The sequence below is a fragment of the Pogona vitticeps genome, chromosome 6 (genome assembly GCF_051106095.1).
Source record: "Pogona vitticeps strain Pit_001003342236 chromosome 6, PviZW2.1, whole genome shotgun sequence".
Taxonomy (NCBI): domain Eukaryota; kingdom Metazoa; phylum Chordata; class Lepidosauria; order Squamata; family Agamidae; genus Pogona; species Pogona vitticeps.
In genome coordinates this window covers 82,985,768-82,998,275 of record NC_135788.1, presented here as the reverse complement: position 1 = coordinate 82,998,275, position 12,508 = coordinate 82,985,768, and the positions used below count along the sequence as shown (strand labels likewise).

Sequence of the window (12,508 nt, the reverse complement as noted above, 5' to 3'; positions counted from 1 at the left end):
GAGTTTCCTTTATATCAATTAGTCCTTAGAACCATAACTTTATTTATGGAAATTGCTATATTTCATGTATTCATAAAAGTTGTGCTTATTTATGAAAGATGTATTCTTACCTTTCAGCAGCGGAAGGAATCTGAAACTCAATGTCAGACAGACAGTAAATGTGAATCTGCTTCTGCACATTCTAGAGATAACAGCTGGTCTGATGTTACAAATTCTGGATACATATCAAGGTAAAAACAATCAGGCCTTTGGCAAAATGTGTGGAGTATCCTAGCAATAAAGACCAGAATAGATAAACTTTTTTTCTTAAATGACTGCAGGTCAAAGCTGTGGCCAATCACTGTTGATAATACTGGGCTAGACAGACCCTTGGTCTGATTTAAGGGAAGGCTATTTCCTAAGTTTTTAAGGTTGAACAGGAAATGGGCTAAATGTGTTAAGCTAGTCTAAAAGGTTTTTAGCTAAAAAAATATTTCTGAGAGTCTAATAGTTTATATTTCTATAAGGCCAGAGGAGAGGCCCTTCTTCGCATCCAATATGTAGTCTATTAGGCTCTTAGCTCTCTAGCAGAAAAGTGGGGAGGGCTTTCTACAAATAACGTTCGTAAAAAAGGAATATAGCATTTCATGCTATCTCTACCAGTTCTGCTGCATTGTTGTGCTCACCATAAAAAGGGTGCTTCCTTTTACAACTGGCACAGAAGGGTTAAGGGATCTATTCCTTCTCTTCCAGCCTGCTGACGTCTAGTTTGAATTCTTGCTTGCCTGTAGTTATGAGGCGAATGGCTAACTACAAGCACAGTTAAACCACTTATGCGCAAGGAGTGCTTCTTTGAACAGAGTATCAAGTTTGAATGTGTGTGCCATCTCTTGCAGATACCTTACAGATTTTGAGCCAATTCAGTGTCTCGGTCGTGGAGGATTTGGGGTAGTGTTTGAAGCTAGAAACAAAGTAGATGATTGTAATTATGCTATCAAAAGGATTCGTCTACCAAACAGGTAGGTAACTGTATCTTTAGTTAAAGCCTCTTCCTAAACGTCTCACATACTTTGGAAGCCCAAGTAGAGTTTGTCATAAATTGGAATCTACTTGATATCATATAACATACACACAAACATCTTCACATAATGCCCCACTAGGTGGCACTATATTTCACTTGTTGATTCTGTTTTATTCCCCCTTTGTCCACTGGTTCAAAGTGGATTTCAAAATCTTTTTTTAAAACTTAGACATAATAAAATAAATTAAATTACTAATAGATGACATTGCTTTCTCTATAAATTTTCATGATGAATGTAATACATAAATATACCTGTATTTTCCTAAGACTTTCTGCCAAAGCGAAACCTTAGATTACTTTTTTTCCCCCATACTACTATTTTTAAAAGACAGCTTCCTTTGTTTGCTTCCAAATATGTTATGTTCATATTTCTATGTTCTCACTTATATGTTTGTGTTCATGAGTTAGGGAGGAGAGGCTGCTTCCCCCCCCCCCCCCCCCCCGGTGAAGTGGCAGCCGATAATGGCTTTCAGGGGAAATTCAAAAAACGTGTGTGAAATAGTGGGAGAGAGAATGTTCATGATTACAAATAGTATTTTGATTTTCAGGCCCTTAAAATTGTAGGGTCTTTGTCTTTTGGTGCTTTCATTTTTGCCAATTTGTATGAACTACCTTTGGGACCTATTGTTGCAGTAGAATCCAATATTTATGCTGAATGTGATTGTGCTGCATAGAGCAAAGACCACTTCCATTTAAAAGACTATAATAGGTTTTGCTTCTGAAAATTACCTACATTATCTACAGAGGTTTATGACTTCTGCCCTCCTAAGACTGTTTCTGTGGTCCTCAATGGCCTCCTCTCTCTCTCTCTCTCTCTCTCTCTCTCTCTCTCTCTCTCTCTCTCTCTCTGTGTCTGTCTGTCTGTCTGTCTGTCTGTCTGTCTGTCTGTCTGTCTGTACTTCCTGGACACCCCCAGGAATGGTTGTTCTTTTGAATAGTTTATTTATTTATTTATTTATTGGACTTATATACCGCCCCATAGCGCTACACGCACTCTCCGGGCGGTTTACAATTTTAATTATACAGGCTACACATTGCCCCCCCAGCAAGCTGGGTACTCATTTTTAGAAGTCCCACACTTCACTGTTTGAAGTGTGAGACCAAAATATCATTTTTTCAAAATAAGAAGTAAAAATGAGTAGCTTTCAGCTTCCTAGGTTGTTGTACTTTACTATTGATTAGAAAGTGTTCTTGCAGCCCCCCCCACCTGAACAAAGAATCTAAAATAGAGATTTTTCTGTGTTAATTTCTTAATCTCTAGGGAACAAGCTCGTGAAAAGGTGATGCGTGAAGTTAAAGCATTAGCAAAACTTGAACATCCTTGTATTGTTCGGTATTTCAATGCTTGGCTGGAAGCACCACCTGAAAGCTGGCAGGAGAGGATGGACAAACTGTGGCTAAAAGATGAAAGGTATCTCTTTTCAGTTTGTGGGGGGAATATATTTACTAGAAGGCTCCAGAAGTATTGTGTTCTATTCCAGAAGACCTAAGAAGCTGCAAAATTGAATTTAGCACTCTGATATCTAGTGTGTGCATTAGTGGTGTACTTAGATTAAGAGTATTTGTTTAAAATAATTCATCTACATGGATTATTTTGTAGTGGCTGTTAAAATATGAAACATATTTTACACTATATTATAAATATATAATGCATTTTTTATATTGGGCAGTCTCCCTCTAATCTCACACCTTGCTTTGGTTCCAAACATCACTGTCTTTTTTATTTCTGCGTGCACACACAAACACACAAACAAACACGGGATCTCCATCTGTGCAAAGCAATGTCTGTTTAAGAACTATAGGCATGGTCCTGGGTATGTGATGCAGACACTTTTCTGAAACTTAGCAAGTGTCAATCTGCTCAGTGTTTATACCAGAGAACATGAGAATCCATGAATGGTACTTGGAATTCCACGGTAAAAGAAAGGTGGAATGTAATTATATTGGTTTATTGAGTTGCTAAAAGAGAGTAAGAGACAGTACATACTTCTTTGTGTGTAGCAAGCAACTGAGGTTTCTAAGTCCAAACAATCAGGAATGCCAACATCTGGATTTGGTGTTAAGTGTATGAAACAAAGGCTTTACTGGAATTGTTTGCTTGTTAGCAGATACTCCTGTTACAATAACTTTGTAAAGCTTACTTCTACAGAGAAGCTAAAAGTGCAGTCACAAGTGTTTAGTAAACCTGAGGCAAAAAAATGCAAAAATCAACTTGTGCTTCTCTCCCAAGAGATGCTTTATCATGTTCTGGAGGTCTCGTTGCTTCTTTTTGGTTTCTTGGGGCGTATGGTCAAGGTGGATGCCACTTTAGTGCTCTAACTTGTCAGTATCCATGTAAACCAGGAATTTTAAATATTCCCCCAAGGGGCTGCAGCACAGCCACGGATGACAGAGCCATCCAAGTTGCGCTGTCTTAAGTTGCACAACAGAATCTCAGCCATTGTTTGTGGTACTCCACTCATACACAGATGTGAGGAGTGAAGAAAAGGAATCCATGAGCATGTTCCTTGTCAGTGCCAAGTGGATACAGGAAAGTATACAAAAATCCTAACAAATGAAAGGTAGAAGATAAACCTCACAAGATCTTGCCTATTCACACAAAACATTGGAGTCATATTGTCTGCTGCAATTTAAATAACCCAGCCATCAAGGTGAGAGAATATTTGAGCAGTTCCTGATAATTGATGTGGATCCTCCTTGCAGACAGAGACCATATGATTGTAAGGCAATGGCACTGTACTCCTCAGAATCAAAGATAAGTGTCAGTAGTGACCAAAAGAAGTGGGCTGGAGAAGGTAAAGAAGACATTCTGTACAGGTTGAAAGACCGACTCTATAAATCTGAACAACATAAAACCAAATCAAGAAGGAGCAATCATGAAGAGAAGGAAATAATAGCAGATTCTTCAACTGGAGGGGGGTTTCCCCCTCTCCTAGGTTCCAGGGATCCCAGAGATGCCTTCAGGAGCTGCAGCGGATAGGAAACAGTTTAAAAGCTAGAAAATGGTTGCTGGTGGTCATGGTCTTATCCAATTCTTAGCTAATACTGAGAACCTAGTGGGAAAGCATTTATTCACCTCTCAATACATGAGCATTATGCAGTGAATTTTCTCCAAAAGGAGAGGTATGCATTGTATCTCATCTTTTGTAGCACTTTCATATGTATTGCCCTATGGAGACACAGGTCTCACTGTATATCATAGGTAAGTGACCTGCCTTTGTTTCCAATAATCCTTCATGATTTGGGGAAGAAAGTGAATATGAAATATTGTAGTTTTTTCCAAATGATGGAAACGAACCGAGTTACTTACAATGAATCAAATATAGAATTTGCAGCATCTAAAATTTCTTTATGCTTAAAGCATGTTAAATTTTGCTGTATTGATTATGGTGTTGTTGTTTTTTAAGTGAAGTTACCCATCTGAAGGCCTGTAAAAAGAGAGAGATGAGAAATGGGGATGGGGAACAGGATCTAGTGTTCTACCTTACCCAGTCATAAAGTAAGGTTTTGGAAAAATTTGGGTTTACAAATGTCATCTCATAGGAAGGCTTGAAACACTCCTTCTAAAGTGTTCAGAGGCATATTCAGAGGTATGAGAGGGCATAGACGCTTGGATGAAAAATAATTATAGAGAAAGATACTTAATTCTAGTAGATAAAGAAGAAAAATTCCTTGTGTTTGTCAAACGTGCTTTTTCTTGTAGAAAATTGATAAACAACTTTTGCATTTATGACTGTTTTAAGATAAACTAAAGTTTTGTAATATGTTCTGTTTCTTCCTTTAAAGTATTGATTGGCCACTCAGTTCTCCTAGTCCAATGGAGGTGCCATCGTTTAAAATTAGAACTGAGCCGTTCTCTGCAAAGGAGCACATTGAAGTTATTGATACACCTGTAGAAAGGAAGATCTTGTTTTCTGTTGGGATGCCTTGTGGACAGTCGAATTCATCTGAGAGCCAGTTTTCTGCACTGGAATTCTCCTCCATTGATAACAGAAACTTGATCCAGTTGGCAGATCCAGTGTCAAGCATGAAAGACAGCTTTCTCTCTGACTGTGATATGGGTATAAATGGTAGCACTGTGAGTGAAAACGATCCTGGACATCCCTCTGAATTTTGTCTTCCAGCAATGCCAAATGTAAGAGTGAGGGAGAGGACCTCTTCGTCAATTGTCTTCGAAGACTCTGGTTGTGATAATACATCTAGTAAAAAGGATAACACTGTTGATTCACTTGATGATAGCCCTTCTGAGGATAAAGCGACAAGCACAAAAGGATCTAATAATAAGATGTCATCTTCCACAAGCCCTTTGTCTGTTTCTCCTCCAAGGCCAACAACCTTAAGTTTGGACCTCTCTAAAAACTCTGTACAAAAAGCCATACCTACCACTCCAAAAGTATACCTTTACATCCAGATGCAACTCTGTAGGAAGGAAAACCTCAAAGACTGGATGAACAGAAGATGTACTATGGAGGAGAGGGAAAGGACAGAGTGCCTTCTGATATTCCTACAGATAGCTGAAGCTGTTAATTTCCTGCATAGCAAAGGGTTAATGCATCGGGACCTCAAGGTCTGTATTGAAAACAAAAACTGACAATAAACCTTCAGCATCCTTGCATGTGCTTACTTGGAAACTCCATGTATTTTATATATGGAGAGAGATCCATACAAGGATACACTGAAATAAATGTTTTAGCCTTTGAAATGCCACAGTACTTTGCCTTTTTTCTCCCCTATGTTTTTTCCTGCTTTAAACAACATGCTAAGAACCAACACAATTAATTCTTTGAAAATTGGTCCCATTTATGTTTTATTTTGAAAATACAATCTTGCAACGTATTATGAGAGAATCTCCATGAGTGGCTTGCAGTTGTTATGTGCTGTCAGGTCACCTCCAATTTAGAAACCCTGTGATTGAGTGACCTCCAAAATACCTTGTCCTCAAACAGCCCTGCTCATCTCATGAAAACTCATGAGCTATGGCACTTCAGTCTATCTCATATTCTCTTTTCCTGTTGCCTTCAACTTTTCCTAACATTATTGACTTTTCCAGTTGGCTTTCATGGCTGCCTGCAATGTCTAGAATCCTTATGCTGTTGATGAGGGCTCTGTAACTTGTCATGACTGCAAAGTGCTGGGGCATATCTTGTTTGCACAGTTAGAGAAATGATCAGACACATCATCAGTTAGCACAAGTTACTCAAATCTTACACAAAGACTTATAGTATTCTGACTGTTTTATTGTGTATTTTGGGAAAGAGAAACAGCAATAACTTCCTCAAATGCTGTAAAGTATCCACTGAGGAAAGTATAATGATAAAATTATGTGATTTATGAAGTGCAGTAGACCTAGATGTGGGCAGTGTGCTTAATCTGTTTCTCATATTCCTCTTTCTGTTTATTTGATTGACATTTCTAGCCTTCCAACATATTTTTTACAATGGATGACATAGTGAAAGTTGGAGATTTTGGACTAGTGACTGCAATGGACCAAGACGAAGAGGAAGACTCTGTTCTGACACCAATGCCAGCTTATGACAGGCACACAGGGCAAGTTGGGACAAAGCTCTATATGAGCCCAGAACAGGTGCGTTTTCTGTCTTCATTATCATTTTCATAAATGGCATTTTTGAGTTTTAAGGCCTAGATGCTGGTGTTACATAGTGGCTACAAGTGTCATTTCTGAATCAGTTTTGAATCTTGCTTCACCTGTGAGCTGACAAGGCAAATTGCTGTCTTTCAGTCTCAGCTTCCATCTGCAACATGCAAGTAATTAATACTTTCTACCTACTTTGCAGCAGAGGTGGGGAAACTTCAGAGGGTCTGGAGCTTAATTTTGACTCCTTGAGCCACCAAGGGATACACCACCCCCTTCTGCTAAAACTCAAAATGGCCAGAAATCCACATCTGTTTTCAGTACATACACAGTTCTTAATTTAAAAAGACAGAGGGTGCAGAATGTCATTTATTGCCAGATTGCACTTGTTGGAGGTTTCCAGGAATGGAGTTCTGACATTTTAAATGGCCAAAATCCAGTTGGTAAAAACTATGCCCATAAGGCAGTCATGTAGTGGTGTTCGTTTCCTGCTGGCTCACCTTGAGACATTGAGGTGTGACTGTTTGATGCTGTACAAAAAACTGCCTGATTTTCCAGTCACTACTATATCGGGCAAATAGTAGAGGTAAAATGAACATGATCACCTAATACATAAGTAAGTCAGATTTTGGTTAAAAAAATCATTTTCTCAGGGTAGTAGTGGGGTGCAGAGGTTAAGGGTACTGCAGAAGTGGAGTGTGATGTCCATGTGAAGATATTTACATGTCTTCCTCTGTGTCCTTGTTTTGGGTGCAGTCCCATCAGCACTCCCGTATGAGCTTGGTACTAGAGGAAGCCATTCATTTTGTGACCAGTGACCAGTGCTTTAACAGGAAATACCTCTCACTCTCTTCCATCCACCTGCTTGTTGGGCTGGTTATGCATGAAAGGGGTTTCCTACATCCCTCCAATCTGTCATATGTGTTCTTGACTGGTGTTACAATGTATACTTCTGAATCTGAGATGCACTATTTTCAGACCATGTTTATTGACTTCCTCTTTATATCCAATTTCTTAAGACATCAATATATGCTGAATTTATTTGAATATATAAATTTCAAACATAGTAAATAGTTAAAGAGTCTCATGAACTGCTTTGGAAATCAAATTTAAAAGATTATTTTTTATTTTTACTTTATTTTTCTGTTTTGTCCACTCAGGGCATACTCTAGGCCTATGTGAAGTTCATTTTGGAAAAAATAAGAGTAGGAAAGAATAAATGTGGCTTGTTCAAATATGAAAGATTCTGTTGTTTAAGCATTACCTTTTATCTTGACCTTTTTAGGTCTACGGAAATGCTTATTCGCATAAAGTTGATATCTTCTCTTTGGGCCTAATCCTGTTTGAGCTCCTTTACCCTTTCAGCACGCAAATGGAAAGAATAAGGGTAAGTCAGGGTAATTCTTCCAGGTACTGTGTTTTCTCTGCCACTGCAGGCATGATTTGTAGCTTAGCAGCTAAGTCATACTTTTAGCCACATGCCATGTAAGTGCAAGAATAGATGGACTGAGCACCATGGCATATATAATTGCTACAGAGCTGCCGTGTCTATGGAAACTGTCCTGGTTAGTTCTGATTTCTTTGAATCAGAACTAATTATCTTGCAGGTGGGGACTAACTTACCTTAATGCAATTCCTGACTTGAATGTTTAAAATATAATTATGCAGATTGAAAGGTTCAGAAAAAAATTTATAGCTTCACTGTATACCATTTATGTATTACTTATTCATTTATTCATTTATTTATTTATGAAAAACTAGTGGCAGAAAGGGCCATGTTACATGAGGAATTCTGAAATTTTAACTGACAGTCTTGGTCCTAGTGGTTTGTAATATAAAATGGGGGATGATTAACAGAGTTGGTACAAGGGATGTATAATTTATGTAGCATAAGATTCAAATAGCCAGAGCTTATTATCTATTATAGGGCTATAGAATGTTGTGGAAAAGGTGAATTCAGCTTTTATATCTCAAGCCATAAAATATAAGACTTCAGGCTTAAAGCATGCTTCAGAGTCACAGTTTCAAATGGCAATGTAAACATCTATTTAAAATGTTACAGACATTGAGTGAAGTAAGGAACTTGACTTTCCCTCCACTCTTCATTCAGAAATATCCACAGGAGGTAAGTGTACATTTCAATTCTCAGTCTAGATTTATGCTTTAGTCTTGAGCATTTTTTTTTTTGGATTACATTTTCATTTAATTTATGGTTATCTTTTGAAACCTTTTTCATGTAATGTTTAAAATTCTTGGTTATGTACTATAGAATGCATAGACACACACACACACACACACACACACATGATCGATGGATGGATAGATAGATATAGATGGGGGTATTCTGCGAAATTGTGAGTGGACAGTTAATTTCGTTATTTTCACCTGTGTGGGGATATTTGTATACAAATACCCTGATCTCTGATAGATGGATGGAGAGAGAGAGATTCTTTTGCACCACTAGCAACTGGAACTTTTAGTTGTTTAAAAAAACACAAAGGAATAATGTGGATTTTAAGACAAATTGTGAAGTCCATACCTTTCTTACACTTCCGTCGGCTGACCAAAAGGCACAAAAATCTGTGCAGACTTTCAGGGTGTCTTGGTCTCCTTTTCAGACAAAGATGTTACCAGAGTTAAGCAAGGGCAGGGACACAGGGAGCAGGATGACTGTTGGATCAAATCAGTAAAGTAATTTGTCATGATCCCTGCACATCACCTGTATGGGTCTGCACCTGCGCGTAGCTACAATTCAGAATCTTTGAGATGGAGTTTAGACAGTAGTTCTGCTTTTCCATTCCTACATGGCATGTGCAAGAAGGCTGTCTCTCAGACCTGCTTCCTCCACCACAGCAGCAGCATATAGTATGATATCTCAAGAGAGCTACCGCAGTGTAGGTTTTGTGTGTGTGATTATTATCTTTTTTTATTTTATTTTCCTTTATTCCATTTTCCATTTCCAACTGATATCTCTTCAGTTTTTGTTGGTATGCCTTCACTTTTAGTTTCCTTGTGATTTACGGTCCAGGCAGTGTCATTTCAGTACTGCTCTGTCTGTCAGGAAAATTCCTCTCACAGATGAGATAAGAAAAGCGTCTTTTTTGCTTCAGTTTGTAGTGTTTGTCAATCTTTTTCCAGACAAGACACAATTGGGGTATCTGCTTAAAATGTTTTCTTCTGCAGAAAATCATCTCCATGGCTGACACTCCTTCTGAAATAACTACATTAGTAAATTTCCAGGCATTCTCAAAGTTTTTGAATGGATTTGGCATTACCCACAATTACTACAGTAGGACCCCCATAGCCACAGGAGATCACTTCCATGACCCAGCTGAAATTGCAGATGCAAAAGAATACTATATACAGGAAGTGGGACAAAAGCCACAAGGGGGTGCCCTCATATGTTGTATATAAGGATGCCACAAACTGGGAATAAGTAAAACACAAGTACAAGCACCCTAGCTTTGTCACTGACTCCCAACATTCTGGATCCCAAAGCCAGCACTAACTCAGCATGTCAGTGTCATCAAGCCATGGAGAGAGAAGAGATCAGAATCCTCAAGCCTTCCTAAATCGAAGGCTATCTATATTAAGGCTACTGTTAATCCTATTGAGGTGAAAATGTTCTCTGACCACCCACTGTAAGAGATTTTAGCTGTTGAAAATCTTTCTTTTCCATCCCACTGCACAGCAACCTGTTTTCAGTGCACAAATGCATGAGTTATTGTTGTCTGGTATGTAAGATGCTCTAAGAATCCCTTGCAGCTTAACCCCTTAAGCAAAGTGTGAAGAAACAAGTTGTATATCCCCCCCCCCAAATTCTTCATAAAGTCTTTGGGTTGAGGTAAGAAAGAGATAAAGCAGATCCAAAACCCTTTAACAAATATGTCTGTAAAGTGTGTATTTCTTTACTGGATTTCGCAGATAAATCTAGGGGTCATGATGAGTAAGACCGTAACACCTGGCTGCTGTGTACAAAATGCTTTATGGCTAGAAAGAGTATTGTGATTTTTTTTCCTGTAATATGGGGACTGGCTAGAAACATTTTCATTGCCTGAAATCACATATGCTGTTTTCCATTCAGTATGCAATGGTAAAGGACATGCTCTCCTCAAGCCCCGTGGAAAGACCAGAAGCTGCAGACATTATAGAAAACCCCTTATTTGAAGACTTGGAATTCCCAGCAACACCAGTACTCAGACAGAGGTCACGGACGATGAGTTTATCTGGAATGAAGCATTCAAGATAGCTGAGCAGTAATTTGGCAGAATTATTATGAACACATCAAACAACTCTCAGAGTGACCATTCATCCAGAGAATCCATTCCAAAGGAACATTACTGAAATGTTCATATTTTGAGGTTTCTTTTCTCATGTCATGTTCATGTATACAATATTAGTCAATGGAACCAACGATTTACGTGTAGGATTTTCAGTCACTGAAATGAACAACTTTGTTATCATAACTTGTCATATTGCAGTTCTAATACACTTATTTGTGTTTGGATCTTGTAAATATTGTCTAGGAAATTGAAAAGGATACCTATTATGTAAATATAATTAAATTCTGTATTTTTGTAGAAGCAGTTGATCTCTATATAGATACTGATTATGTTAACTGAAGATCTGATGATCTTAAAAGCAGCTTAAAATATAAGCATTTCTCTTTGTCCCTGGAGGATAATCTGCAAAATGAGAATAGTTTTACTATTAGCCACATATGAAACAAATTGTGATTTTTTTCTACTTGGTAGAAATCCTTGGAAAACTTTTAAATAAATATGAAAAAAGATTTGGCAGGTTTCAAATGCCACCTTAATAAGCATATCATTTACTAAATTTTTGTAACTTTTGGAATGTATCTAATGTTACCTTAGAAGTTTGTAGTAATCAAATCTGATACATTTCTTGAACATGATGCTATTGCTTGATAACACATTTTTCTCACTGTAAATATGTTAATTTTTATTTATAAAATGGCAAATCAATCCTTTTGGGTTGGTGGTGTACAGTATGCACTTGGAACAATTGTTATGTGCATTTAATTACTGTGACTTCTTTCAAGTCTGATTAATAATTTTTTTATTTAGATGTGATTGTCCTGTCTTAAAATTACAATGTGTATAACAATTTTATTTCAGCTGTTGTCAGAGATTGAATCCAAAGAGCTGTACTTTTGAAGATGTGTGGGGGGTGGGTGGGAGGAAGAGTTGCCGTTGTCCTTCCATGCCACATCCATGATCTACCTGCAATCCTTGGAGTCCTCCTGTGAATTCTGAGGTTGGGCGGGATGACGTTAAAACCTCCTCCTCCCGCAAATAAGTGCTGTCAATTAGATTTTGGATCCTACAGTTTTTACATGTATATATTCTTGTGTATATATATCCTAAATTGTTCAGGATAGGTGCATGCACACACACCCCTCTCCAGAGCACTGAGGATCTGTTGAAAATGGCTTTCAGTACAAAGTCCATGTGTATGATGCATAAAGTCTTCCTAATTGTAGGCTCTACTCCAGTGGTCGGGGAACAGGGATAAATTACCCCAAATGGGGTAAAAGTGAAAATCCTGGGGTAATGAGCAGAGTGCTACCCCCCTCCCTGCTACCCCCACCCTCTGCAGCCAAACCTCAGATTGTAAGCCACCTCTCCCTGTTACTTCCTTGGTTGCAGCAGGGCACTTGTAAATCCTCCCTTCTTTCAGAGATTGGAGATAAGCCTGCTTAATTGGTTACAGCTGTCGATTAGCCCGGGCAATCAATCAACCTGGGACTTCTGAATGACTGCTTTCTCCGGAAATGACTGCAAGCAAACAGGAGGAGGGAAAGGATCAAGTTAACTAGGGAAGGAGGGAAG

General features: G+C 38.3%; 1 protein-coding gene across 2 annotated transcripts in view; it reads left to right on the top strand.

The window, feature by feature from the left end:
* EIF2AK3 (eukaryotic translation initiation factor 2 alpha kinase 3) overlaps window positions 1-11,788 on the top strand; it is a 33,967-nt gene extending 22,179 nt beyond the window's left edge. Inside the window, exons 10-17 of one of the 2 annotated variants that reach the window (XM_073004019.2) lie at window positions 121-230; window positions 876-998; window positions 2,322-2,471; window positions 4,847-5,627; window positions 6,477-6,644; window positions 7,939-8,040; window positions 8,716-8,778; window positions 10,738-11,788. In XM_073004019.2, the coding sequence (XP_072860120.2) occupies window positions 121-230; window positions 876-998; window positions 2,322-2,471; window positions 4,847-5,627; window positions 6,477-6,644; window positions 7,939-8,040; window positions 8,716-8,778; window positions 10,738-10,902 (1,662 nt within the window). In that variant the 3' untranslated portion in view covers window positions 10,903-11,788. Of the gene's footprint in view, window positions 1-117; window positions 231-875; window positions 999-2,321; window positions 2,472-4,846; window positions 5,628-6,476; window positions 6,645-7,938; window positions 8,041-8,715; window positions 8,779-10,737 lie in introns of both variants that reach the window. The other variant, XM_020807187.3, reaches the window with a different exon arrangement.
* Window positions 11,789-12,508: the final 720 nt, after the last annotated feature.